This window comes from Heteronotia binoei, chromosome 9 (genome assembly GCF_032191835.1).
Source record: "Heteronotia binoei isolate CCM8104 ecotype False Entrance Well chromosome 9, APGP_CSIRO_Hbin_v1, whole genome shotgun sequence".
In the NCBI taxonomy this organism is placed as follows: domain Eukaryota; kingdom Metazoa; phylum Chordata; class Lepidosauria; order Squamata; family Gekkonidae; genus Heteronotia; species Heteronotia binoei.
The window spans coordinates 4095243-4122994 of NC_083231.1; the positions used below are offsets into that span (position 1 = coordinate 4095243).

The following is a 27752-nucleotide window of genomic DNA, read 5'->3' on the forward strand; positions in this document are numbered from 1 at the left end:
AGTATTCCTGTCCAGAAAATTCCAAAGAGACAGGCCTGCGATTGGTTGTGGAAGGTCAGGCGGTTCTGGCCTGTTTTTCTGTAAAGTACGGAAGCTGTCCCTTTGCATTTCTTACTTTCTTCTAATTACCCCACCCACGCTGCCTTAAGACACTTGTTTCACGGTCTGAAATACCTTGCTTTAGCTATAAGAACCAAGCCATCTACTGTAAGAATTGTGTAAGTAGTTAGCTAGTTTAGCTTTATTTTTATGCATTTGCCACTGAACTGTATGTAATGTTTTAAAAACTTTTATTGCATTTCCTCAGTAAAGCTCCTATTGCTTCATAGGGTGTGTTACGGGGAGTGACCTGAACTAAAACCCAGGTTAATTTTGCTTCTGTTACCCCACACCAAGGTGTGGTGGTGGCTGCTGCTGCTTTTCTCATTCTCAGGCTGCCTCACCCCCATTTTAGGTGTTGTCTGTTTGGCAGCATGCTCCACCTTTGGAGAACACTGACCCTGCCTACTCACAAACCTTCCCCTTGCCTCTCAAAGCCCAGAATTTCCCTGAAGGACCAGGGAAGACTGGCTGTGTGTGCTCATCACTGTCTGGAGTCCTCTTATGTGTTTGCACCTTGTCCCCCCTGACCACCAGGCCCTGGAGTTGGATGGCACCAATGAAAAAGGCCTCTTCCGGCGTGGTGAAGCCCGGCTAGCTGTCAATGAGTTTGAGCTAGCGAGAGCCGATTTCCAGAAGGTGCTGCAGCTCTACCCAAGCAACAAGGCAGCGAAATCACAGCTCGTAATCTGCCAGCAGAAACTACGTGAGCAGCATGAGAGAGAAAAGAAGAAGGTATTTCAGACCGTGAAACAAGTGTCTTAAGGCAGCGTGGGTGGGGTTCAACACTGGGTTTGTGTGAGATGAAGCTGAAAGCAAATATGCCGCTTTTAAGACACAGGAATGTGCATGGCTTGAGCTGGAATTAGGAATTGCTCCCTTGTGGGCATACCTGGCAAATGGTGGGGCACCAGAGCCCATGTGCACCCATACACTGGAATGGTTGTGTGATCCTACAAATGTGCATGTGGGTGCAGGCATGCCTCCTCCAACTGCTTTAAGAAAGATGGGGAAGCTTTTGTTCCTGTGAACATATGAAGCTGCCTTATACTGAATCAGACCTTTGATCCATCAAAGTCAGTATTGTCTTCTCAGACTGGCAGCCGCTCTCCAGGGTCTCAAGCTGAGGTTTTTCACACCTATTTGCCTGGACCCTTTTTTGGAGATGCCAGGGATTGAACCTGGGACCTTCTGCTTCCCAAGCAGATGCTCTACCACTGAGCCACCGTCCCTCCCCTAGTAGAGGCTCCTGTAAATACAAAATGTTGTTTCCCTGCAGTTAACAAGCTCGTTCCCATGCCACACACAAGCTTGTGTCCTGAGGCACTGTCCTACTTCACAAGCAGTTTTCAGTCAGAAGGATACTATCCTAATGCATTTGAGATAAATGATGGAAAGAGCCATTCTGTTAACATACATCCAATAACCACCATGCATGTGTTAGTTGCCCCAGATTCAAACTAGCAGTGCTAAAGTTGATTAGCCCTGTATTTTATGCTTGCCTCCACAGTGGGTGATCTGCTGCTGTTTGTGTATCTAGACACAAGTTGCCTGAGCATTGCGTGGAGAGCACCTGAAGCTAGCTCAGGTTTCACTTAGTCGCTGATCTGGTTTTACTACTGCAGGGACTATTAGGGTGTGCATTCACACTGCAAAATAATGCTTCTTGCAGCTGGATTTTTGCTATTACGCAATAAAAACTCAGCTGCAAAATGCATTTAGTGTAATGTGAATGCACCCCTCGTCCTCACTTCTGGACTAGATTGATTACTTTGTAGTTGGGCTGGCACAAGAGAAGGGGCAGCCTGAAACCCCAGGGAACCCGGGAAGTCAGCACCACTCTTGGAAGGGAGTGTTCTCCAGTGAGAACCTGTCTACAGGAAACCTGCCGTGGCTTGCTGGGGAAACCTTGCTCAGGGATCGTGGCAATCTAAAATAAGTGATGTCAGCATCGCACTGGTCCCTGTGCTCTCAGCAGAGAACTACTCATCTTGGTGGCTAATGTGGAGCCCCGTTTTGTATGCCTGCACAGGAGACCCCTCGATGAACAATAGGTACAGGTAAGCGCAGTCCTTTCTCCCCCAACCCTAAGTGCAGCAACGCAAGTGAGCACGCACCAATCGTGGAACAGCATCCATACCTGATGATACAGCCCTGTCTCAGAGCAGGCAACCAATGCAGAGTGCTGCTGTCCCGCCTCCTTGATATATGCGTGTGCCACCCCCCTCACCCACCCACCCAGCGGCAGGCATGGCGACAGTGGTGGGCGCAGTCCCCCCTCCCCTCAGCTCGCTGGGCAGGAGGGAGCGGTTTGCATTTGTGACCTTCCAAGGGAGAAAGAGGCAATTCGGCAAAGCTGACATTTCTGCCGGCGACAGGTTGCCGCGCAGCCGCAAACGAAGCCCTCTGAGCACGTGGCCCGGACGGCCAGCGAGAAGGCTGAGCCTGCGCGCGCACCTCCGGAGAGCTCTGGGGCGGGGCCGTTTGCGCGGGCTGCTCCTGCCTCACGGGCATGCGCGGCCCCGCCCCCAGCAGCTCCTCCGCCCCTCCCCTGCCCCGAGGGGGCGTGGCCCCTGGGGGTACCCGTAGAGGGAGAGCCGGCGGCCTGCGCTGGGGCCCCTCATCATGCGCTCCGTCAGCTACGTGCAGCGAGTGGCCCTCGACTTCCTCGGCGGAGGCCTCTTCCCCCACGCCGTCTGCCTCGGCGACGCCGACAACGACCGGGTAGGAGGGGGCGGTGGGGGGCCCCGCTCTTCCCTAGGGTTGCCAAGTCCAATTTAAGAAATATCTGGGGACTTTGGGGGTGGAGCCAGGAGACTTTGGGGGTGGAGCCAAAATCAAGGCTGTGACAAGCATAATTGGATTCCAAAGGGAGCTCTGGCCATCACATTTAAAGGGACGGCACACCTTTTCAATGCTTTCCTTCCATAGGAAATAATGAAGGATAGGGGCACCTTTTGGGGGGGCTCATAGAATTGGACCCCCTGGTCCAATCTTTTTGAAACTTGGGGGATACTTTGGGGAGAGGCACTAGATGCTATACTGAAAATTTGGTGCATCTATCTCAAAAAACAGCCCCCCCAGAGTCCCAGATACCCGCAGATCAATTCTCCATTATTTCCTATGGGAATAAATCTCCATAGGGAATAAGAGTTCCCAGCAGACATTTCCCTCCCCTCCCCCCGCTTTCTGATGACCCTGAAGTGGGGGGAGGGCCTCCAAACCGGGGGATCCCCTGCTCCCACCTGGGGATTGGCAACCCTACTCTTCCCCCCTCCGCTCATCCCCCCTCCGCTTCTCCTCCCCAGCTGAACGAGCTGGCCGTGGGCGACACCAGCGGGAGGCTCTCCGTCTACAAGGGCCCCGACAGCAAGCCCTGGGCCGTCCGCGCCTGCCACGGCATGGTCAGTACCACTCCCGCCCGGGGGGAGGAGGAGGAGGGGGAAGCAGCAGCGGGCCTTTTAAAGCAGCCCCCCCCCCTTAAGGACTGGCCCACAAGGCTTGGCGGAAGAGAAGTCCCGGGCGTCACGTGGACACCTTTTCTCCCAGCCGAAGGTTCTTGTTTACTTAAAGTCTGGTCCTCTTGAAATGGCTGAATAGGAAAGAATCACAATAATACAGAACTGCTCACTTATGTAAATGAAATCAGAAATCATCTCTTATTCCAACTGTTTTAAGATTAAAAGATAAAATACAGTTTCCCTGATTCTCACCAAAGCATTTTAAAAAAAAAAGATTAGTCTCACACAACCCACACCTGAGAGATTCAGGGATGTTCATATCTTATATGGGCCCAGTTATGTGGAATTCACATGACACTGTCAGTGCTGGCTGGCTGGATGGCTTTCCTTTTCAGAGCTATGATCATATTCTCTTGAGCAATGACTAAAAAGAATAATATATTATTTACTAAAGGAAAATATGCTGGACAGAAATTGAACAACCTAATAGGTTGTGTTTGGCTCACTGTCTAGCAAAAGGTAGGGTATGTTATCCCTTTGCAGTTGATTAAACTAGGAATGTATTAAAAATGGTGTGATCGAGCAGTTTCTAAAAATGGTAAAAAACAAGCATGTGAGAGTGTCGATTTTACTCTGACCACAAGGGCAGAGATGAACTGAATACAGAATACAACAGAATCTGTCTTGTAATGCTTTAGAGGAGATGGCTTTAAGGCATGTTAAAGCAAATGCCTTAGCATGGTAGGAGGCTGTTAGATTTCTCATGTATAATGACTGAGTCCAAGGTGGTAAAATACCAAAAAATTGACTCAAGCAGGCTGCAAGTGCAAAACACAGGGCTCTTATAATCCAGCTCTGTAAGGCAATGCTTGATAGGCAAAAGGGCCTTTGCCTTACCTAGCAGGAAGATATCTACAGTTATATGCTCTAGCTGCCTACAAATAGCATTTATGGTCTTTATCCACTGAGAATGGTAAGTATCTTGTTTAAGAAAGGACAGCAGGCCTTGAGCTTCTGAAGCAAAAAATGATCCTTAGCCTAAAAGTGGTGAGCTGTGCTCTGGCTTCCAGTGATTTTTGGCCAAGTTCAGCTCTGAGAGATGCATTTGAGATGCAACAAGGGACTCCCATTATCCTGCGTAGGAACTGACACAGGCGATGATCAAAAGATTCTGAGTTCGCCAAAATCCAGATGGCAACATTATAAAGTAACGGGTGTTATTTTGGAGTTGGACTCCCAGATTGCACTGGGGATAAATCTTCCGTTCCTTGTAAAGAAGAAGGGAGAAATTGCTCTGGAAGCAGGCTTAATCTTATTCAAAGCAAACTTACACTGATGTGGCCAGGAGAGGTTTGAAGAAAAAAACAGTCTCCAGGTAGCAGAAATTCCTGACTTGCTGAATGTCTGCGTTTGCTGTAGTTTATTGGTAAAATCAATGAATTGATTTCAAAAATATGATACAAGCAATTCTCAGCTTAGCATTAACTTTTCCACAGCAATGATGCAAACCAGTGATCCAGGCCCATAGCCCACAAGTTCCTGGCCTCACCACTTAATCACCGAGGCCAGGCTGCGCTACTTACCACCCCGGACAGGTTGGAGAGCGGAGGGGGGCACTTAGAAGGAGGCGCCCCAGTGCAGCATGCTGTCTATCCCTTCTTTGGCTGTCGGGAAGCTCTCCTGTGCTATCTCCCCCCCGCCCCCCAAGACCCTTCACAAGTTCTGCAGGCTGCCAGGAAGCTGTCCTGCACCATAGCCTCTCCCCCCACAAGACCCTTCCCATCGCTCAGGTTCTCCCTCCCCCAGCCTCGCAGCTCTGCCAGCAGCCCTTCATCCTGCTTGCCAGCCCCCAGGCAGCGGGAGGCTCTCAGCGGGCAGGTATGCAGTGTGGCATCTGGGGTGCCTTTCAACAGGGCAGAGTGCCAGCAGAAGGGCTGCTTCACCTAATGCAGTGGGTCCTGCCTGCTTGGAAGAAGGTGTAGGGGTGTGAATGCGTGAAGAAAGGAGAGAATTCTCCCGGGGTGGGGGGGTTGAGTCTTTGGAAGGTGTTGCAAAAGTTGCTCAGTGCAAAGGCGGGGGGGGGGGCAGCAGCCCACTAAGCCTACTTGGTTGCATTGGTAAGGAAACCAAGAATTTGGGCTTATTTTTTAAAACCTTTGTGATGTCATTTTGGGCCCCACAGCCCCCCGCCCACTTTACCTGATGGCCCCCTGCCACTTAAAATTTGTTAGGTATGGGCTTGCAGTAATCTCTTTGTTCTTCACTTTGTTAGATTTATTTCTGGGCAAGTGTGTGATGGATGATTCATGATTACTTTTCTAAGGATGTAAGGACTATACAGAAATGGTAAAAGTATCTTTCTTGCAGGCCTATGTAAAGTAGCCGTGTGTAGTAACTAGGCTCCTTCCCCCATGGCTGCAAGATCTTTTTTGGCGGTGAAATGAGTGACTGGATTCAATGCATTCTGCTGCCCCCGTTGTAGCCTACTCCTCACAAACAGCAGATCTGGAGCCCCAATTTCTGGACTCTCTTCCTTCAGAGCACAGACAGGCTCACATGACTGGATGCTCCTTCGGAGCAGTTCTCTTACATGCCACGTTTATTGATTTGTTCTTGCATCCAGTGTGTATCCTGGCAGGTCCCCAAGAGAGCTTTCAAATACATCAGGAGGCAGCAAATTTTGACATCAATAACAGAATTTGGAATTAAGCAATTCCACTACAGGGTTGCCACTTTCTGGAAAGTCAGGGAAATGGAAATTGGTTAGGGAAACTGGTCTGAAGTCAGGGAAATTGTGATTAAAATATATTCAAGCGGGGGATTTTTGACCTGCTGCTGCAAGAGCCTGATCTGTTCTTGTGGCAACTGGAATAGGAAAGTAGCAGAATACAAGTAAAACCTCATGATGCCCTTTCCCAGCTCTGCCTTTTTCTCAGCTCCACCCCCAGCAGCCAGCCTCATGTGTTTGTTGAGCTCTGTCCCTGCAGGATTTCCAAGGACTGCCTGTAGCATTTACAAAGCAAGGCTAGTTTAAACGTTTAGCAATATACAAACTGTAAACATCTAACTGTTTTCATCCCTATCTGCTAGTACTGCATTTAACTTACATATAAAGATAAGCATGTGTTTGGGTCATGCTTGTGTATGGAATGGATGTTTTGTCACCTGCTAAACCCAGCACAAGAGCCCCGTGGCGCAGAGTGGTAAAGCTGCAGTACTGCAGTCGGAGCCCTCTGCTCACGACCTGAGTTTGATCCCAGCGAAAGCTGGGTTCAGGTAGCCTGCTCCAGGTTGACTCAGCCTTCCATCCTTCCGAGGTCGGTAAAATGAGTACCCAGGTTGCTGGGGGAAAGTGTAGATGAGTGAGGAAGGCAATGGCAAAACACCCCGTAAAAAGTCTGCCGTGAAAACGTTGTGAAAGCAACATCACCCCAGATTCGAAAAAGACTGGTGCTTGCACAGGGGACTACCTTTTTAAACCCAGCACAGAGTTTCAGATGAGCTTTGCCGCTGTTGGATTTCACAGACAACTAGCACTTTCTACTCTGCACCATGCAAAGTAAATTTTGTTCCTGCTGGAGTTTACAAAGTACCAGCTCTCTCACTCTCTTTCCTGACTTCTCCCATGCATAAAGGTTGCAAATGAGGGTTGTCTGCTTCTCTAGATTGCAGAAACTCCACCTGCTTTCTTGCTATTGATCTGCAGATTCCAGAAAGTGAAAGTGAAACTTTCCCAGCTTTGGAAAGTTCCTACTTGTTAGCATTCAGAGTTTACTTGAATTGAAGTTTGTATCTTGGTGTAATTTTTGGTGCAGTTGCAAAACAGATGTTGCCAGTTAATGTTGAAAGAAGCTGATATTAAATCTCTTACTTTGACAAATATTTTTGCAGTTGAGACTTGTGTAGTTGAAGAGTGGAACATTTCATTAAGCTTTGCTGTCAGGCGATGGAATCTCAAGGCGGTATGCATTGAAACAATGTATACTTTATTGGAAACTCATGGCTAGATACAGAAGTTGAGACTAATGTCTGGAATCAGGCGGTTACTAGTCTTAAGGAATCTACATCAAAGGATTCTCTAAACAAAGTCCCTATTCTCAAAACAAAAAGGGAGTAAAGGTGCAAACTTTCACACAAGGGCTTCCACTTATCTCCTTACCCCTGAGAAGATGCTTGGTGACTGTGTTATCTACCAACCGTCGCATTCTTTTGTTCTTTGGCAACATAAACAAAGTTTTACACATCAATTGCTACCCCCTTTGATATGTGCATTGGTTACAGCATAATGAAAGACTTGGGTTAGTACAAAGAGTCCATATGGTTAGTATTCTACATTTGTAACATAATAGAGTTACAGAGCCTGACACTTGCATTAATGCAACATGACCTATTCATTTTTTAACTTGTGGTTATATTTGAATGGCAGTCAGGGAAATTGACAAATGTTGGTCAGGGAAATGAAAAATAAAATTTTAGTGGCAACTCTGCACTATTCCACAATCTATAAGCCAGTTTAAAATAACAATTCGACTCTCTATCTCAGTGTTTTTAAAGGTACATCTGCATCAGGCCTTCCAAGCTCCCAGATGCATTGGGCCCTTTTCCATTAACTTCCTTGTTGCCTACATCCAGGGGTTATTTTGTAGAAAAAGAGGTGTCAGAACTCCCTAGTGCATCTGCCACACACCCCTGACATCACTGGAAGGGGCACTAAGTTCTGTCAGCCCAGCATCCACCTCCAAATGCTTCTGGACTTATAATTGTCATAATAAAACCTTACTCTCATACTTTAAAATTACCTTTCTCCCGTGTGGCCACAAAGGCATGATAAAAACTCCCATCTGTCTACTTTATTTTGGCTATTTTCCCATTTTTTTATGGGGAAAAATATTAAAAAGTTTGTCAAATCTTAGAGTTCAGCAAAATTCTCAAAGGGGGTTTGTAGCAATTATTGGGGGGGGGGGGTAAGGAAAAAAAGGAAAGAAAAGGAAAGGTCCCCTGAGCAAGCACCAGTCGTTTCCAACTCTAGGGTGACGTTGCTTTCACAACGTTTTCACAGCAGACTTTTTACAGGGTGGTTTGCCGTTGCCTTCTCCAGTCTTTTACACTTTCTGCCCAGCAAGCTGGGGACTCATTTGACTGACCTCGGAAGGATGGAAGGCTGAGTCAACCTGGAGCCGGCTACCTGAACCCAGCTTTCACCGGGATCGAACTCAGGTTGTGAGCAGAGAGTTCAGACTGCAGTACTGCTGCTTTACTACTGTGCCACGGGGCCGCTAAGAAAGAAAGAAAGCACAATAAAATGTAGAGGTTCTAGACTTGCTCTGCTCCTGTGAGCTCCTGCCCAAAACAAGGCCTGCCTGCATCCCAGTTCAATTTGTTCATCCACATCCAGTCCAGGACTGGCTCTGCTGGAAATGAGATAGAGAGCAGGGGTGAGAGGGCATCTTCAGCACTCTTCGCCTCATATCCTGGGTTGGTTTCACCCAAGAGATTCATGTAAATATTAAAAGTAGGTGGACGAGACTCACCCTTGAAGAATCCCAAGAGCCAGTCCCTGGACACCTGGGAGTTAAGAGCAGAAGCTACTGCATTGTGGGGACTGATTCTTACCTACTCAGGTGACTTAAGAGGCTGCCAGCGGCAGTGCAAGACACCAAGAAACCCAAGTCGAGTGGTCATTTGTTTCATGGCTGAGCTCATCAACAGTGGCATTCAGAACCATAAGTATAAAGGTTGTGCGTGATAAAGAAAACAGTCCTCCCCATCCGGTCCGAAGCTGTCTCTTTTGGCTGGAAGTAGATTTTTAGGCACTCAGTTCTGCTCTGTGAAATCCTTTTTAGAGACTGATTGTGCTGGGGGATCCTGCTCCCAGGCTCATGAGTGGTCGATCTTGACATGCAGCTCTCTCTGTACAGGGACCTGTTTTTCTGGAATTCAGCCATGTGACGTGCTTCCCTTCTCTGCTGTCGGTGTAAACCAGCCCAGGAGCACAGGCTGCACTGGGATGAGGGGAAGCAGCTGCTCTCTCTGCTGCTGGGGGGGCCGGGGGGCACCATACAATGTGGCTGGGCATTTGTGAGTGGGCACTTTGCATGGTCTGCATTGGAATTGCTGTGGGGAGTAGGCTGCTGGTGGTTCTGGGTGTGAGCTGAAGAATGATAGTAACCTGCTTTCCATGGGTCTGGAAGGAAAGCGTCGTTTGTTGGGGGCCTGGTCCAGAGCAATTTTGGGGATAGTTGAATGGCTTGTGATTCCCTGAATTTATTTCAGTTGAGAACTTACTGCTTTAACTTTTTGTTTGCATTTGTGTTAATTTTCTGTCTTTCCCACCCTACTTTGTGTTGTTGTTCCAGGGACCATTTGCATCAAAGTTAATCAAATAAATACTCTCTTCCAGCTCACCTGTGTTGGTGTTGGGGATGTGTGCAATAAAGGAAAGGTAAAGGCTTTCTCTTGTGCATTTGCCTTGTTGCTGTGTGATGCTGCTTTGTCATTGCTGGTCTGATGGTCTGAAACCTTCAGATTCCTTCTCCAGCCCTGGGAGAGGAGCATGACGGGGGGGGGGGGGGGCGGGGAGTGGCTGGGCTTTAGTGCCCTGCCTGTCGCCTGGGAACAGACACCACATGAGGTTGCTGTGAGGAGGGGGCAGATCAGTACTGCAGCCCAGTTATTAGGAAACGGGCCCAGGTGAAAAGAAATCCATGGGACTTGCATCCGGGAAAACACAGTTAGGGTCAGGCTGAGAGAAGTGGTGCTCCCAGCCCTGAGCATCAGTACTAGAGAGAGCTTCAGAAGACCTGAGCAGAAGTTCTGAAATCAAAAACCCTTCCGTTTACCTGAGCTCAAAAAAGCATAGGGATAGAAAGCGAGTGAAGCCATTACTTTGCTACTGCACCATGCAAATGCAGGACCAATATAATTCTCAACACGACTTCTTGCATGGATACTTAAATCTGGAGACTGGGGCCATGAACAGACCAGACAGATCTTTTTTTTTTTTTTAATTGTTTTCACACACAAAAGTTTACATAGCAAACAAGCCACACATAGTCCACCCCCCACCTTCTTCCCCAGTATATCCTATTAGCAGAGAAGGAAAGACAAAGGAGGGCGGGAAGGGTACGATAAGAGTGTAGGCTAGGAAAGGAAGATGCAACATTGTGGATTCAATTAAACAGGGAATAAAGGTGAGGAGATACCGTTGGTCAGGTACAAGAATTCATGCCACATGGAGCCTGCTATAGGCTGTTCTATCTTTAGTACAAAGGTCTGGCGTATCATTGACCCAGACATCTACAGAGGAAAGATACTTGAGGTTTCCGGGATTAAAAAATGGTTTGCTTAGCAACTAAAGCTGCCTTTTGGATCCAAAATATATGAGTGCCTGTAAAGTTGTGTATATCCCATATTATTGGCTGTCAAGTCTAAAATTCTTGGTAGAACCTCCTGTGATTTTAGGGCATTTCCAAAACAGTTTAATGACTTTTAGTGCAGTTTGAAGCGGAGTCATTTCCAAGTGAGCCCAATCAGTTGCTTCCTGTCTGGGGACTAGAGCCCAGGATTGTACGAACCTGAGGAACGTTCCGGGGTTGCAGAAAAATCTGAAATCTAAAAAAATGCACCATGCGGAAGCAGCAACAGTTTCTAGAAACAAATTCCCTCTCAGTTGCTAGGAAACGACAACAATATTGTCAGCCTGGTGGCTTATGCTAGTACCAGACAGGTAAAGGGCCAGGGCCCTTCCTTCCTTTTTTAATAATTTACATTTTATTACATTTTTATGCAAGTTAAAACCATACCAACAAAAAGTTAAACAAATGAAGAAACAAATGAGAGATATTCTTCCGGGAGTATTACTGAAGTGCCATAAAGAAAGTTAGTCATAAAATTACAAGATTAATACAATATAAAATCCAAGTATTTAACAGGCATTTCCCACTCTTTAGATGTTAAGTTGTTAAGATAGTCTAGAAAGACAAACCATTTTTCAGCAAACAAGTCTGCGCTTTTAGGATTATCTTGCTGAACTATAGATGCTGTTAGCTTGTCCTGAATGCTGTCCCAGACTTTAGTAAACCAGCTTTTCAGTGAAGGAATTTAAGTGTACTTCCAGTGTTTTGCTAATACTATCTTCCCAGCTAATAAAAGCAGGGACAAAAGCTCTTTCTGAAGAGAGGAACAATTTAGATCTGACCAGTAATTCAATAAGATGGCTTCTGAGGTGAATGGAATATTAAAAACAAGTATATATTTTACCTTTTTCAGAATACTCATCCAGAAAGTACCAGTTTTGGGGCATTCCCACCAGCAATGCAGGAAAGAGCCTGTCTGCCCACTTTCCTGCCTTCCAGCAGTGGGGAGTGGGCGGGGCCCTTCCCAGGGCTGTTTTCACCTTTGAGGGCAGACTCTTTTGGAGGGGGGGGACAACAAGTGGGCTCCTTGCTACCATCTGTTTTGCGTAACTCACCCAGGCCTGGTAAGAACATAAGAGAAGCCATGTTGGATCAGGCCAATGGCCCATCCAGTCCAACACTCTGTGTCACACAGTGGCCAATATACACACACACACACACACACACACACACACTGTGGCTAATAGCCACTGATGGACCTCTGCTCCATATTTTTATCTAACCCCCTCTTGAAGCTGGCTATGCTTGTAGCTGCCACCACCTCCTGTGGCAGTGAATTCCACATGTTAATCACCCTTTGCATGAAGAAGTACCTCTTTTATCCATTTTAACCTGTCTGCTCAGCAATTTCATCGAATGCCCACGAGTTCTTGTATTGTGAGAAAGGGAGAAAAGTACTTCTTTCTCTACTTTCTCCATCCCATGCATTATCTTGTAAACCTCTATCATGTCACCCCGCAGGCGGCGTTTCTCCAAATCCAACATGGCTTCTCTTATGTTCTGTAGAGTCTCTGCACCACGCTGATATGATCTCTCCTGTGTCAGTGTAGAGACTGAGTCCCCAAATTCTAAGCGTGGGGGTGGGGTCAGTGGAGGGAGGGACGTAGGTTCCCATGCTGCAGACTGCCTGGGATTCTGATTAGTAGCAGAGGGGAGGAGAATGACGCAAACCACTTTGGATCCCCAGTGGAAGGAAAGGCAAGGCAGAGACAATGTAAATAAATAGTAAATTGGAATGTGAGTGAGTTGACTTCCTTCAGGTGAAGTTTTTTTGTCATGTTTTAAAGCAGCAAAGCAAGGGGAAAATATACACATTTTTCTAAATGCAGTTCGGGGGTGGGGGGGGGAGGGGAGGGTGTTCTCCTTGGCGAGCAGTCATAGCTGTTGTCTGCCTGCCTTCAGTCCGAGAGGAACAATCGCAGGAAGGCTGCTCTGTGAGATTTCCCTGCATGCACACACTGGCCCAGGCTTCCTTGGGCTTTTCACGTTTCAGCACTGGACATCACAGGCTGAGCTCCAAACCAGAACAAGTTGTATTAAATGCATCCTTCTGATAAAACGAAAGGCTCTGTGTGAGGCTCCCCTTAATGAAAGCTGGTGGGGCCACTGGGCACTGGTGCTGCTCCTCTTCCTGAAGGCTTCATGCTGCTCAGCGCTTGTCCGTTCCTGCCAGTGGGGAGGTGCGGGGAGGGGGGGGAGCTCAAGGCTTCCAAAGTGGGCAAGGCTTGCTGCAGGTTGCCCCTGCAGCCTTTTCAGGCTTTGCCTCCCTGTCGTTCCTCATTCCTCTCTTATGTGGGAGAAGTGCAGACCATTTCTGTTGCTTCTTACTGACCACAAAACTTCTCCATCAGAACTTGATAGTCGCCATGAGTGCTGAAGGCTGGTTTCATCTGTTTGACCTCACACCTCCCCCCTCAAAGCACCTGGATGCCCCCGGCCACCATGAGCCCCCACCGGCTGAGGACCAGAAGCTGGGATTCAAGCAGCACATTCCGGCCAACACCAAAGTCATGCTGATCAGTGACATTGGTGAGCAAGGACACGGGGGCCCACTCACGGAGAAGGGGGAAGGGGATTCCGTCTGAGTGGGTGGGAAGAGGGGCACGAGCAGACCACCAAGCATCCCTTCTTCTCAGGACCTGAGAAGGGGTGTTGGGTGGACTCCTGAGTTAGCTGTGTTGATCACATTTCTGTCCTAGACCAGACCTGGAATAAGCAAGTCTGTTGTTGTCTCACCTCGCTAACTAAAACTGGCCGCCCACTGATTAGTCAGCTAATGGCTAAGTTGATCAGTCTGCTAATTGAACCTTGCAGCTTGTTGGGGGTATGTTTATATAACTTTATTCTGAGCAAGCAACATGGGTTCTGGAATGTAGCATTTTCTGAATGTGTGTGTGTGTGTGTCTCAAGTGCTGTGCAGTTCTCGTTAACTCCACCTTTTTGATAAATGAGCATCAGGTTCACAGTCAAGACATCCTTTGTTAGAACTGACCCCTCAGGGCCAAGCAATATATTTATACCTCACTATGACCATTAGCGATAAGCAATTGGGTGCAAAGGAAAAAGCACGAAGCATTTAGGTGCGGATATAATTCAAGAATCATTCCCAAACAGGTACTCTTCCTCCCCCCCCCCCCCAATTCAAACCCACTTTCTACAAAATCAAAAGTTAAAGTCTCTGGCTAAAGAGATGACAGATGACATTCGCAGCTGCGCTGAGGAATGTCTCAGCCTCAGAGAGGCCTTTCTTTAGCCAGGGCAGAAAGAGAATGCTTAAAATAACCTTGTTTCAAAGACATACCAGTGCAAAAACAAAATAATACAAGAGCATTGGTTATGCTGAAGGAAGCATTATGGGCAAGAACCAGCTCTTGTGTGAACATGCAATGGAATTGTGATGTGACGGTCCTCTGTTTTTGTACTCCCGGCAGATGGAGATGGGAAGAACGAGTTAGTTGTGGGTTATACAGACCGTGTGGTGCGAGCCTTTCGCTGGGAAGACTCCTCGGAGAGTTCAGAGACTATTTCTGGCCAACTGGTGCTGCTCAAGAAGTGGCTGCTGGATGGACAGGTAGGAGGGGCAGCGGGCACATCCCTGGGCGGAAGCACCCCCTGCAGGAACCAGGAGGCCACCCAGACAACCGCAAGAAGAGCCTTGTGGCTGCTGAAGTAGAACATCAGAAAAACCCTGCCAGGTCAGGCCTGCCTAGTGGCTCCTCCAGTCCAGCATCGCGTTTCCCTGTGCGGCCAGCCAGATGTCCCAGAAGGCCCACAAGTGGGTGCCAGATTTTGAATGGACTTCAGTATTCTCTGCAGCCTGCCCTAGCTGTGCAATAGCACACTTACTCTCTGCACCTAAAGCAGACCACATTCAACATCCAGTGCAACCGTAGCCAAGGAGCTGCACTAGTTAACAGTTATGTGAACTTGCTGTAGTATCTAGCATGGGCTGGATGACTGATAACCTGCAAAGGGACAATTATGTGGGCCATAGAGGTTCTGTGTGGTGTATTACAAGTGAAGCATAGGGATGTGGTTGACAAGATAAAGGAGGCAGGCCTGCCTCTCCGCTCCCTCCCTCCCTCCCTTCAGCTGCCGGGACTTGGGGTGGCAGTTCCTTGTTTGAACAGGAACCCAACTTAGCTTGCATTTCTGTGATTTTAGCATTGTTGTGGCCCTGCCCAGTTAGAAGGACTCCCTCCTAGAAACTGGGTGACATAATCTGCAATGCAGGTTGTCATTCCAAGCCCTCCTTCAGCATTTTCTCTCCTGATCAGTTTCCTGTTCTTGTCGGAAGTAGGTATTTTGCTCTCAGGGAGGCGGATGATATTTCAGCCAGCTTCCTTCCCCCCTTCCCGTCTGTGCAAGAGCAGGTGGACAGCCTCTCTGTGAATCCGGGCCCCGATGGTGCTCCTGAGATGATCGTGTCCCAGCCTGGCTGTGGCTATGCCGTCCTGCTGTGTACTTGGAAGGCGGATGGGCAGCGTCCAGCAGAGGGGGAGGCAGATGGCTCTGCAGCTGCCAGGTGACTCTCCCACAATCCAGTGAGGGCGGCTGAGGCCAGTTTGGGCGGCATCTCTGTAGATAGGTTATTATACGTGTTCTTACTAAAAATTTTGGGAAGAACAGATCCAAAATCATCTGGCTGAACAGGTGTCACACCTGCCGAATGTCCCCACAGCCTATAAGTTCATTTTGAGTTTTTTGTGTGGCTGTGTTTGTCTGAGCCAGGGGTAGGGAACGTTGACTCTCCAGATGTTTTTTGCCTACAGCTCTCATCAGCCCCAGCCAGCATGGCCAATGGCTGGGGCTGATGGGAGTTGTAGGCAAAAAACATCTAGAGAGCCAACCTTCCCTACCCCTGGTCTGGATGATGCAGTGTATTATGCCTAAACAAGTGGGGGAATGGTGCCAGGAGTTGTGGGGGCATCTGATTTCCCCCTACCACAATTGCTGTTCCCTAGAAGCCCCCATAGCCTTTCCCCTTTCCCTGTGTCCTTCTCTCCTTCCCACCCACCCACCAGATTACCTTCTGTCTGCCTCCATTCTGGAGCAATATTGATTAAATTTATTTATACTCCACCTTCCTCCACCCATTATCCAAAATGGGACAGTCCTGATTAATTGATTCTGGCAGGGCAGGGTGGGGTCTCCTTGGGGAGAAGGCGGGGCAAATGGGGGCAGGGCTCTGCTGGGCCAGCTAAGGAACGCTCTTATCAGGACTTTTACGTCAGGTTGAAATGAACATTCTCTCTGAATGACATTCTGTTCCACACATTCTTTCTTCTAGGGACGTCCCAATCCGGGATGTTATTCTGCACCAGACATCGGGTAGAATTCATAACAAGAATGTTTCAACCCATCTTGTGGGAAACATTGGCAGAGGTAAGTGGCAGAAATTCTGGGCTGGGTAAAATGACGAAACAAAATGGAGCTGTATGTAGGTGACATCTCAGCTCCTGCACTTATTTATTCACGTGATTTCTGGTCCTCCCTCCTCACAGACTCCGGGCAGATTGCACAGGGCGAGTCCAGACAACAGACAGTGGATGCGACTGTCAGTACACAATAGCTTTAGGGTTGTAGAATCAACCAGAAATCCGAAAACATCTGAAGCAAAGCATAGGTTTAATGTGACACATTCAACGATGCAAAATTCCATGGAAGGATTCTAGTTTCAGCAGCTCTGCACGGTGGAATAGACCACAGTCCCTAATAATTTTTCCAAGTAGGGTTGTGGTTCATTCAGTGCAGTGCCGCTCTGTTGCTCTCTTGTCTATTGCAAGCAGGAGCCTTCCTGACCTCAGGCATGCTGTTCCAGACAGCGGGGGCCACAGCGGAGAAGGCACCTGTGCCGGCAGTTGGTTTTGCCCTTTTTCAGGTTGGCACCTGTAGACGGCCTTGCTTTGCAGGCGGAACGCAGGAGGAGAGGTGGTCTGGCAGATATTGGGGGTCCTAGGCCAGGAAGGGCCTTGTCTGGGAGAGCCGGCACCTTCCATTGAATCCGGTGACTGATGGGCAGCCAGTGAAGTGTCTGCAGAACAGAAGTAATATGTGTGCTCCATCTGACTCCCCATGATAGCCAAGTGTTCTGCATCAACTGGAGTCTCCAAGGTGACTTTGAGGGGAGACCCTCTATAGAGGTTGCGTTACAGTAATGTAGTCTCAGTGTTACCGTGGCATGAATCCAGGTTGCCATATCAGCTGTATCAAGGTAAGGGGCAATCTTTTCAGCTAGGCTGAGTTGGAAGAAAGCCTTTTTTGCAGCTGATTAAGTTGCTTCTCCAGTAATAATGTTGGGTCCAGCAGAACCCCAAAGTCTCCTAACTGAGTCAGCCGATTCCATCAGAAGTAGGGAGCAAAATGTCCTTCAAGACCTCCGCTTTCCTAGCCACCATTACCTCTGTCTTTTCAGGGCTTAGTTTCAATTTGCTCACTCTTGGCCAATTTACCGCAGCCTTCGGGTCCTCTACCATGTCACCAGGAGATTTGGATTATATAAAGCTGGGTCTCATCGGCATATTGATGACCGAAGTTACAAATGATTTTTGCTAAGGGGGAGGGAGATGGAATTCTGTGGGACTCTGCAAGATAGGCCCCCAGCTGATGGCACCTGCTCCCCCCACAGCTACCCTTTGAGTCCAGTTGTGAGGAATGCTTTGAACTAGTTCAGCACTCGTCCCCTGAGAGCTGCCTCTTCCTTCAGGCGCCTTAACAAGACGATGTGGTCTGCTGTACCACAGGCTGCAGATAAATCCTGTCAGAGGCTTGGCCTTTGTCTACACTCCAATGAAGGGAATCAGCTAAAGCTAGCAGAGCTGTCTCTGTCCCACAGCCCGGCCTGACTCCAAACTGAAAGCGTCTGGAGCAGATGAGTTATCCAAGAAGACGTGGAGCATATGTCTGCTCCTGCTGTCTCAGTCGCTTTCCCGAGAAAGGGCAGGTTAGAGACTGGATGATGATTGGCCAGGCCGTTTTTCTGTAGGAGCAGATGAGTAGCTGCCTCTTTCAGTGGCTGAGGGAAGGTGCCCTCAGCTAGCCGCTAGTTCATGATAGATGGGTTTGTTGATGGGGTCCTTACCTGATTTTAGCAGCCAGGGTGGGCAGGGAGAGGTCCGGGGGGCAAGCGGTGTGTGGCCTTCAGGGGTCCCAGGAGCTTGTCAACATCCAGCACAGGGACAAAACGATCCATGAACGGTCCAGGTGGTTTGTAAGTCCCGCCTCCTGGTGTGCCTGTGTCACTGCTGGTATCCAGGTCAGAACATGTTCTCAGTATTTTATCAGCAAAGGACTTGGAGAAAGTATCACAGCTAATCATCTCTTCCTGAGACAATGAAGACAATGAAGGTGCCAGCAGTTGCTAAACTACCTTAAGCAGTCTTTTGTTTTAAATCAAAGCTGTTTTATTGTTAGAAATTCAGAAGCTGTACCAAGGACACAAGCCTTGGGAGTAATGATGTATAGAGGGTTACACAATTGCTATATAGGATATCTTCAAAGATGCATACTTTGCAGATACATACTTGAGTCACGGGTTCAAAGGTTACTAAACACTATCGATTATTACTAAGGAACATCTCCCATTCTCGCACTTCTCCAGCAGAAGATAAGAGTTGTCTGTGTGAACCTGTGGGAGAGGCGACTTGAAAGTGGTACCAGCCAGGCTGTAGCATAAACATCCTTGGGCCAGATGGATTTATTACTTGCCCAATGGTTGTAAATAAGGGGGGGAGCAGTAGAGAGCTGGTGACCTGCTCTTTGTCTAACAAACAATTAAGTTACAGAAATAAGCACGCTTGACAGATGGTTGTGAGCGAGCTGATGCTGTAGCAGCAGAGTGGTAACATTGGCTGCCATAACCACCTAGTTGAGAACAGACTAGGTCTGTATCTTTATTGGTACAATTGCTTAAAGAACGTTGTCTTTTTCACTTCAGTGACTTTGTAAAAATACACCCCAGTTCTGTAATCCATGGGCTTCCTGTCTTGTGATTGGCTTATTATCTAATTGTATGCTCCTTCATTGTGTATGTATGAAATAACAAGACAACTGGATATTAAAATACTTACAATTTTTAAAATGTATATATATATACAAAGAGAGAGAGCAGAGAATAAGTGATATAAGGTTTGGCTAAACAGCTGGGGAAGTTGCTGAGAATTCCTGAGTTTGTGTGACTGCTGAAAATTCTGAGTTTGTGGTTGCTGGGGAACTGCTGTCTGTTTGGTTTAGGTGGGCTGAAGGTGAAGGTGATCGTTGCTGATTGATTAGGAGTGGCTGTGTTCCCCACCCTCTTTGCATTATTAAGCTTAGCCTTTGGGGGGGGAAAGCACTTAGACTTTGTATTTAGACACTTAATGTTAAAAATTATACAGCATTTAGCTTAGGCTATTAGATAAAGTACAAATTCTACCAGCAACAGAAGAATCTGGTAAGGAGTAGTAGTTTGCTTGAGAAACAGTGAAATTATTTTTGACTTCTCCTGAAACAGAAATTAGCATGTCAGATTTGCTGTTCGTTATACCTTCTCTTCTGCACTGAGCAGAAGACACCTTTAAAAGCCATAATTAAGCCCATGCAAAAAAGGTCAAGGTAGTCCCCTGTGCAAGCACCAGTCGTTTCGAACTCTGGGGTGACGTTGCTTTCACAACGTTTTCACAGCAGACGTTTTATGGGGTGGTTTGCCATTGCCTTCCCCAGTCCTCTACACTTTCCCCCCAGCTAGCTGGGTACTCATTCTACCGACCTCAGAAGGATGGAAGGCTGAGTCAACCTTGAGCCGGCTACCTGAAAACCCAGCTTCCACCGGGATTGAACTCAGGTCGTGAGCAGAGGGCTCCGACTGCAGTACTGCAGCTTTCCCACTCTGCACCCTGGGGCTCTTCTTAAGCCCATGAAAGGCACAGTGCAAATGAGAAGGTTGCATTGAGGCCTTTCCAAAGCCATGAGTCTTCTGGCGGCTGCTGCTGCTTGCTGTTGTGTATTGCTAAGGGATGGGAAACCCCTGAGAGGATTTCTTCCAGTCGCTGACCCTCCAGATTTAGAAGGTGCTGGCTGTGCTGCTTACTCAACTCTGCCCCCTTGTGTTCTGTCTCTTTAGGGGGCGCCCAGCAGCACAGCGGTTCCGGTCTGTTTGCACTCTGCACATTGGATGGTAAGCCTTCCTGATTTCCTGGGAACAAGCGCAGGGGAAGCCACAGCTCCCAGTATCCTCTCAGTGTTCTGTTGGGCCCTGACTGACTTGGGTAGCCCCGACTAGCCCGAGATGGTCCCTGTGGGGAAGCTCCGCAGGGCTGGCCATCGTTAGTCCTGCAGCAGCACTGGGCTGAGAATGGGCAGTCTTCGGCAGGGCTACAGTTCTGAACTAGACTGTGGTGGGGTTTTCTTGTGTGTCCTGCTCATGCCTCCTCCTCTCTCCCCTCTTGCTCCTACAGGAACGCTGAAGCTGATGGAGAGGGCAGACAAGCTGCTGTGGTCAGTGCAGGTCGACCACCAGCTCTTTGCTCTGGAGAAACTGGATGTTACCGTGAGTTCCCTGTTAGGTTTTGTTCTCAGCTAATAGGACTGGGCTGGGCAGAGGGCAGCCGGTGCCCACCTGGGGGACAGCAGCCAGCCAGGTTGCCTGTCAGAGCAGAAAGGGGCAGGTCGCTGTGGTCTCTCTTTGCTAGCCTTCTTCCCGGCTGCTGCCTGCTCAGCCTTCTGGTTGCAGCTGTGCCTCCCCTCCCTCGGCTGTGGACCCACATGCGATTAGGCCCACCTGGATGGGAACTCATTTGCAAAAACTTTATTTGAACATTACATGAATATGTTGCCTCATGCAATACATATTGACAATCCATAATCCGTTAGGTAGGTTTTTTTCCTGGAAAAGCATTCATCAGAAATCTAGTTAATTTTTTTAATTTTAAAAAACTTTTTTAAAAAAATCTACCCTGATGTATCTAGAGGTGTGCTAGAGCTAAGAAGCAAGACATGAGGCTTAAGATGAGAGAGAGGGAGATCCATAAGCAAACAGTGGCAAAGCTCAACACAGGAGAAACACTGAAAAACTGTTCTAGCCGAACTGGTAGATTAACAAGGTGAATTGTAGAAATAATAGCAAGGGAATCCCACTGGAGCCGTGGGAAACGTGAGCTGCAAAGTGAAGAGAAGGATCAGACACAGCGCCCCGCCCAAGCTCTCTGAACTTCCTGAGAAGGAAGGCAAATGATGGTGCTGCTAATTGAGAGAAAAAGAGGAGGGTCAAATTGATGGCTTTGGGGGGCGGGGGTGGGTGGGCCTGGCCTGAGTTCTGCTTATTAAGTCTGAGCCAGTCATTTGACGTGCAGGGCGCTTGGATGCTCTAGTGAGGAGAGGAGGAAGAACAGGAGGGGAAAGCTGGATATCGTTGCCGTAATGATGACACTACCAGCCAAAAAAGAGGAAGGAAGAGAGAGTGTGTGTCAAATAGACTATTAGAGGCGGGCGACCCATGTGGAGCCCCATGGAAGAAGGGAAGGCCCCCCCCCCAAACCTCAGTTCCTCTGCTTGCTGCCAACTTCTCCCCTGGGCTGCCATCCCCTTATCTTCCTTCCCCCCTTGCACCACCTCTTCTTCCTGCTCTGTCACGGCCTTCCCATTCACACCCTTTTGCCAGTTGCTAACTCATTTCTCCCCCCCCCACCCCAGTGCTCTCCCCATCACTGTTACCAGTTCCTTACTAGTGTTGCTGCACCCCCAGGCTTCTGCTCCCCCCCGGCGCAAGCAATCGATTTCCCACCAGTTGTTCTACAGGCGCATTTTGATGCGCGGCTCCCTCCAGTCCTCCTTGTGGTTTCTTAATCCTTAAAAGACAGCATCACAAAGCTGCGAGGGGAACTGGAGGGAGCTGCATGTCAAAATGCGCCTGCGGAGCAACTGATGGGAAATCCACTGCTTCCGCTGGGGACAGAGCGATGCTGATGCTGATTGGTCTGTGTCTTCCTTCCCCGCTGCCACCACTTCCTCTCCCTCCCTTTAGCTGACCCTTGTTTTTTTAAGAAGAGGACTGTAATGCTGCTTTGTATGTCACCATTTTTGCGGAGCTTCTGCATAAAGCCATAGAGAAGCCATTTGTGGTTTTTGAACAGACTGTCCTCAGCAAGTCCCTGGCATCCTGCTCTGCAGTTCTTGGCCCAAGCAGTGATGAGCCAGTTAGCTGACTGAGAGTGAACAAGTTGGCCCTGAGACTTCATGGCAGAGGTGATGTGGTTGCAAAGGCAGAGGCCCTGGAGCACATGGCACTTCCCAGGTGATCCTTGCTGACCTCGATGGCAGCCTTGGGGTTAGACTTGTCCCAGCATTACTGCCGGAGAAGCAAGAGTCAAACCGCTGTTTGTCCCCCCTCCCCATTTTGCAGGCTGCAGCGCTTGTAGCTCCGATGCTCACATCATGCTAGCTGTTTTTGCATCCACACTTTGGGTTTAGTGCTAAGTTGTTTCTCCTGTGTCTGGATGGATGTAGGAATGGAGAGGAATAGGCAGGTAGGCTTCTGGGAGCTCCAACACATCACAGAGAACTGTGCTGATCAGACACCTTGATCTCTTCCAGGGAAATGGGCAGGAGGAGGTGATTGCTTGTGCTTGGGATGGCCAGACGTATATCATAGACCACAGCCGGACGGTCGCCAGGTTCCAGGTAGATGAAAATGTGAGCGCCTTCTGTGCAGGTGAGCGGCTGAAGTGCTCGGCAGATCTGTCGCCTGGGTCAGAACTTTCCTCTGGGCTCTTTGCTCCAAACTTTGTGCTCTGAAGGGGCCTCAGTTGAGTGGCAGTGCTTTGGATCTTGTGTAGCAGAGGCCTCTGTTTAAAGCCTTGGAGAGCTGCTATGAGTGGAAGTAGATAATGTCAGAAACCCCCTTGGGCTTCTGCCATTGGAGGCCCTCTCTGCTGTTGCTTTTGAAGGTGCTGTTAAACCATTTGGTGTTTCCATTTGGATGTTCTTTTGTTTTCTGCCTTCTGCCCTTCCCTCTTCCCTCCCTCAGAGGCAAAATGTCCCTTCTGCTGTTCCGTTCCCCTCTCTGACTGAGCCGCCCCTGTGAGAGGTCTTCTTCTTTTGCTCAGAAGTCTGACTGTCCCACCCTTCAACAGTTCATGGCATTTTGGCTTTTTGGCACAGCTTAGGAGCTGGAGGGGGGGGGGACGATCAGGAGCCCTCGTGAACTTACACCACTGAGAATAGCCCAGGAGCCTTCTTTTTTTAAAATTTCAAAAACAACAAAATATTTCATTTGACATACAGGAGAAGGGTCAAGTGAATTCAGGGACTGAAAGTTCAGAGGTAAAACCAGTTTTTGCACTGACTTTAGTTCTTATGTACAGGCAAATGAGAGATTTTCCTTAAGCTTATTTGCAGTTTCTTGAAACCTTCTATTGAGAGGCTTTTGTTCCAGAGTTTTCCCCATCACTCTCCAGCAAACTTCCTTTAGTATCTCTCCAGCTCTTTTGGTTTCCCAGAAGGTTAGTATAATCCTTTTCAGTACCCAAACCCCATCTCTTGAAACACCACTTTGGGACTGACTCTTGAGGTCTCTCTGAGCAGTTTTCATTCACACCAGACCAGGGATGGAGTTTGGAGCTCTTCAGAGCTATTTTCCCTGTTCAGCGGGGTAGAGCATCTCCTCCTTCCCCTTAGCCTGAATGGGAACCTCCGTGCCCCTTCCCAAACTCCCTAGCCACTTCTGCCTGGCTCTCCTGTCTGTGTTCAACGGCTCCCAGTTAAGGCTGCAACCAGACTCTCTCAGTCCAGGCAGGACTCTGACTGACCCTCCCCAGCATCCCTCTTGTGCCTGCCCAGCTGATGCTGCCCAGTCGGATTGCTCAGAGCAGCCTGTCACTCAAGGCTCTTCTGGAAAGAAGCAGCCCCTCTCATGCCATACTCTGTACACCACTTTCCGGCTTTTAAAAAGGGGCTCTTCTTCACAGCAGCTTCATATGCTCACGAGAACAAGTCTACAGCTATAATCATCTGCTGTTAGCAAGAGTGGCTCTACCAGCTTTCCCTGCTCATTCAACCCCTGGCATTTCTGTACTGAAAAGGACCTTCTCCCTCATATCTAGGGGTGTACAGTTTTTTTTTCACTGGTGTTTTTTTTTGGGGGGGGGGTGAGTTCTATTGGTATTGGATCTGGGATTTTCTGGAAATCCTCAAATTATTTTGATTCCAGTAGACACGAACTGAAAAATGCTGGTAAAAAAAGACGGTGGCTCAGTGGTAGAGCATCTGCTTGGGAAGTAGAAGGTCCCAGGTTCAATCCCCGGCATCTCCAAAAAAGGGTCCAGGCAAATAGGTGTGAAAAACCTCAGCTTGAGACCCTGGAGAGCCGCTGCCAGTCTGAGAAGACAGTACTGACTTTGATGGACCAAGGGTCTGATTCAGTATAAGGCAGCTTCATATGTTCATATGTACCCATCTGATCCTGGGGCAGGCTTGCCTTGTCCTGCAGAAGAAGGCAGCCCTCAGAGCTGTGCCGGAGGGGAGTGCTCATCCTCCCAGGAGAAGGCAGCGCAGAGCTGCACCAGCTGGGAGCACTCATCTCCCCACTGACCCAGCTGACCTGACCTGCGCTGGGGCTGGCTTCTCCTGCAGCCCCACCACCCTCGGGCTGCCTTCTGATCCTCTAATCCTTGGGCTGCCTTCTGCGATCCCTTCCCTATTTGGCCTCTCCTCCAGGGTATTTGCTGGACTTTAAGCAGTAGCTGCCCTCCCTCTGCTTTTCTTTCTTCTAGGTCTTTATGCCTGCAAGGGGGGCCGCAATAGCCCTTGTCTGGTGTACGTCAGTTTCAATCAGAAGATCTACATCTACTGGGATGTGCAGTTGGAGAGAATGGAATCCACAAACCTGCTGAAGATACTGGAGAGCAATTCTGAATACACAGAACTCCTGCAGCAGCTGGGTGTTGGTGAGGGACACATCTTAGAATCATAGAGTTGGAAGGGGCCTCCAGGGTCATCTAGTCCAGCCCCATGCACAGGGCAGGAAACTCACAAACACCTCCCCCTAAATTCACAGGGTCCTCCTTGCTGTCAGATGGCCATCTAGCCTCTGCTTAAAAACCTCCAAGGAAGGAGAGCCCACCACCTCCCAAGGAAGCCTATTCCACTGAGGAACCCCTCTAACGGTCAGGAAGTTCTTCCTGATGTTGAGCTGGAAACTCTTTTGATTTAATTTCAATGTTTTGGTTCTGGTCCTACCTTCTGGGGGCGCAGAAAACAATTCCACACCCTCCTCTAAATGACAGCCCTTCAAGTACTTGAAGATGGTGATCCTATCACCTCTCAGCCGCCTCCTCTCCAGGCTAAACATCCCCAGCTTCTTCAACTTTTCTTGCATGACCAGGTGGTGGGGGTACTTGGGGTGTTTGTATGGGAGGGTGTATGTGTGTATATATATGAGAGGAGACTTAGGAACAGCACATTTAGAATTTTGCTTTAAAATTAACAAAATTCTGTGTTTAAAATGTCAGTAAATGTAAAACACATGCTTTAATGCACTCACACCAATATTTATAATCAAGATTTTGTGGGGGGGGGATGGGTATGTGCCCATGCCTGGGTGTCACTTGTCAGACCCAGAGGCAAGGAAAAGACAAGCGAAGTTCTAGATCTTTATTCCAGCATCATAGGCAGATACAGGCGTTATCGGAACTGGCTCTCCTGCCAGTTCCCAGGTCTTATAACCCCTTGTCCTGACCATTACAGTTCAAGCAAAGTGCGCCAAGCTATAGTGGGGATTTGCGCAGGTTCCCTCCTACTCTACAATCACCCCAGGTGTCTGTTATCTATCCCTTCGACCACTTCTCCACCAGCTTCCTTGACCTTGGTTGCATAGTAACATACAAGTTCCCAGACATGCCACACTCCCTCTAGATAAGCGGCGGGGATGCTTCAAAGCATTAGCAAGCACAGCGTCAGCATTGTATAATTGTTAGCTAATTGGATACATATGGCAAGAGGAACAAAGATGGAATGACTCTTGACAACTAGGACCTTTGATGGCTCCTCCTGGGGCCTGAAGATGTTCAGAGAAGTGGCTGGATCCAGCCTGCCTCGGCCTCCTGCCCTGGCATTCCTTAAGGTCTCCCTTCCAAGTCCTTGCCAGGGTCAGCCCTGCTTTGCTTCTGAGACCTGATGAGATCATTGGGCTGGCCTGGTCAGGGCTTATGAGCAAGGGTTTTTTTTACAAGAACCAGACTGGTAGAATGGGGATGCATGGGTCATTGTATATGAAGGTGTGCTTTGTAATACCTGCTGTGGTATGAATGCAGTGGCTTTCCTTCTCACTTGCTCCTAGCCTCTGCTATTCAAAGGCCACTGATTTAAGAGTCAGGGCATGACCTGCCTTCCCTGAACTTCCTCATTCTAGAAAGGAAACACAAAGGTCAGAGCCGGCACATGGGAGTTGGCGAGGTAGGCGGCCGCCTGGGGCCCCCTCCCTGTCCCTGCTTGTGCTGAGGGAGCTGGCTGGGCAGCGGCCGCCCACATGCTGCTTCCTGCGTTGCGAATGGCTGCTGGCCAGGCAGCTCCCTCTGAAGAGGCAGAGGGCTGGGGGAGGGGCAGCTGGGCAGAATGTTCCCTGCAAGAGGGGCCTGCAAAAAGTCCCTTCTTGGACATGGACAACCTTCTGAATCCAGCCTGATCATTACCAGAACTATTGCCATGCTTTGACACAATAGATGCAAAAGGTTATCCCAGCTACTTATATGTTTAGGTGCTCTCATGTTGAGCAGAAAGCATGCAGGTTCTTCAATGCATTGGTATGGCGGCCGTTGGTGGTCATGGCTGTGCTTGTCTTTCCTAGCTGGAGCTGATGTTTCCGCTGTCAAAGATCTGATTCACAAGACCCTCTACCTGCCAGAACCTCTTCAGCCAAGGCAGCGTCAGGGCAGAACAGAGCCCTCCTCCAAGGGCTGCACCAACACCCAGGAGACCTGAGGAGCCCAAACGGCCCTGTCTGCTGCTCCAGCCTGCCCCTGTCCCCTGTGCCCGATTGGGGGGGTGGGGTGGGGCTTTAAGCAGCAGCATCAAGAAGACGGATGGCCAGGCCTGGAGCCCCCAGCAGCACTGGTGCCAAAGGGCTGGGAAAAGCCTCTCGCGCTCTTCACGTGAACGCCTCATCAGATACTTGCCCTTTTGCCCAAAATCGAACTGTCGAAACGGAAGAGTACAAAACAGAAAGTAATTAAACGAATGCACAGAACTCGTTATATGTCCGGGACTGTTGATGCAGAAGGGGAAAGAGAAGCAGATGGTAAAACGTAAAATTCATACTCTTAACTAAAGAATTTAACATTTGAAAAGCAGTACAGTCAAAGAGGATGCAGAAGGTTCTTGAGGCTTCTCTTCCAGGGTAGCTCTGTGCTTTGTTGAGGGATCTGTTGACCTTCTGGGGAAGGGTCAGGGTCCAAACCACGCTAGGAAGGGATCAGAGTCCTCTGAAGAATCGAACTCAGACTCTAAAATATGCCTTCAAACAACGCAGCAACTGATGGTGCAGAATTCCAGGGGGAGTGCTGGGAGGAGGGAATCTCAGGACCCCTTTGGGTCATGTCCGCAGGGAGATTTCTGGAGGAGGAGGAGGAGGAGAGTCTGGTTCTGCATCCCAAGTACTGGGAAGCTGAATCGGGAAAGCCAGTGGTGGGGCAACACTCTGTACGACTGTGGTATAATGAAGCTGGATTGCTACTTGTGAAAGGAGACTATCCACCAAAGGGAGTGGGTTGCCACATTCGTATTTGAATAAAAATAAATTTTAAAAATG

The 27752-nt window shown here is 48.8% G+C and overlaps 2 protein-coding genes across 2 annotated transcripts in view; both read left to right on the forward strand.

Annotated features, from left to right (window-relative positions):
• The window catches only part of FKBP4 (FKBP prolyl isomerase 4), a 37987-nt gene extending 37123 nt beyond the window's left edge, over positions 1 to 864 (forward strand). Inside the window, exon 9 of the mRNA XM_060247268.1 lies at positions 637 to 864. Within this exon, the coding sequence (XP_060103251.1) occupies positions 637 to 864 (228 nt within the window). The remainder of the gene's footprint in view (positions 1 to 636) is intronic.
• Positions 865 to 2667: 1803 nt separating this feature from the next.
• On the forward strand, positions 2668 to 27752 carry ITFG2 (integrin alpha FG-GAP repeat containing 2). Its single transcript, XM_060246169.1, has 12 exons — positions 2668 to 2823; positions 3408 to 3503; positions 9961 to 10002; positions 13327 to 13504; positions 14407 to 14546; positions 15349 to 15500; positions 16266 to 16360; positions 20076 to 20129; positions 20410 to 20501; positions 22544 to 22661; positions 24721 to 24894; positions 26793 to 27752. Exons 1-12 carry the CDS (start codon positions 2725 to 2727, stop codon positions 26924 to 26926), a joined length of 1374 nt encoding a protein of 457 aa, XP_060102152.1. The 5' UTR covers positions 2668 to 2724; the 3' UTR covers positions 26927 to 27752.

Coding starts and splice junctions, on each gene's coding strand:
- ITFG2 (XM_060246169.1), top strand. CDS start 2,725: ATGCGCTCCGTCAGCTACGTGCAGCGAGTGGCCCTCGACTTCCTCGGC. Junction 14,547..15,348: donor AGTGGCTGCTGGATGGACAG/GTAGGAGGGGCA, acceptor GTGCAAGAGCAG/GTGGACAGCCTCTCTGTGAA. Junction 20,130..20,409: donor TGCACTCTGCACATTGGATG/GTAAGCCTTCCT, acceptor TTGCTCCTACAG/GAACGCTGAAGCTGATGGAG.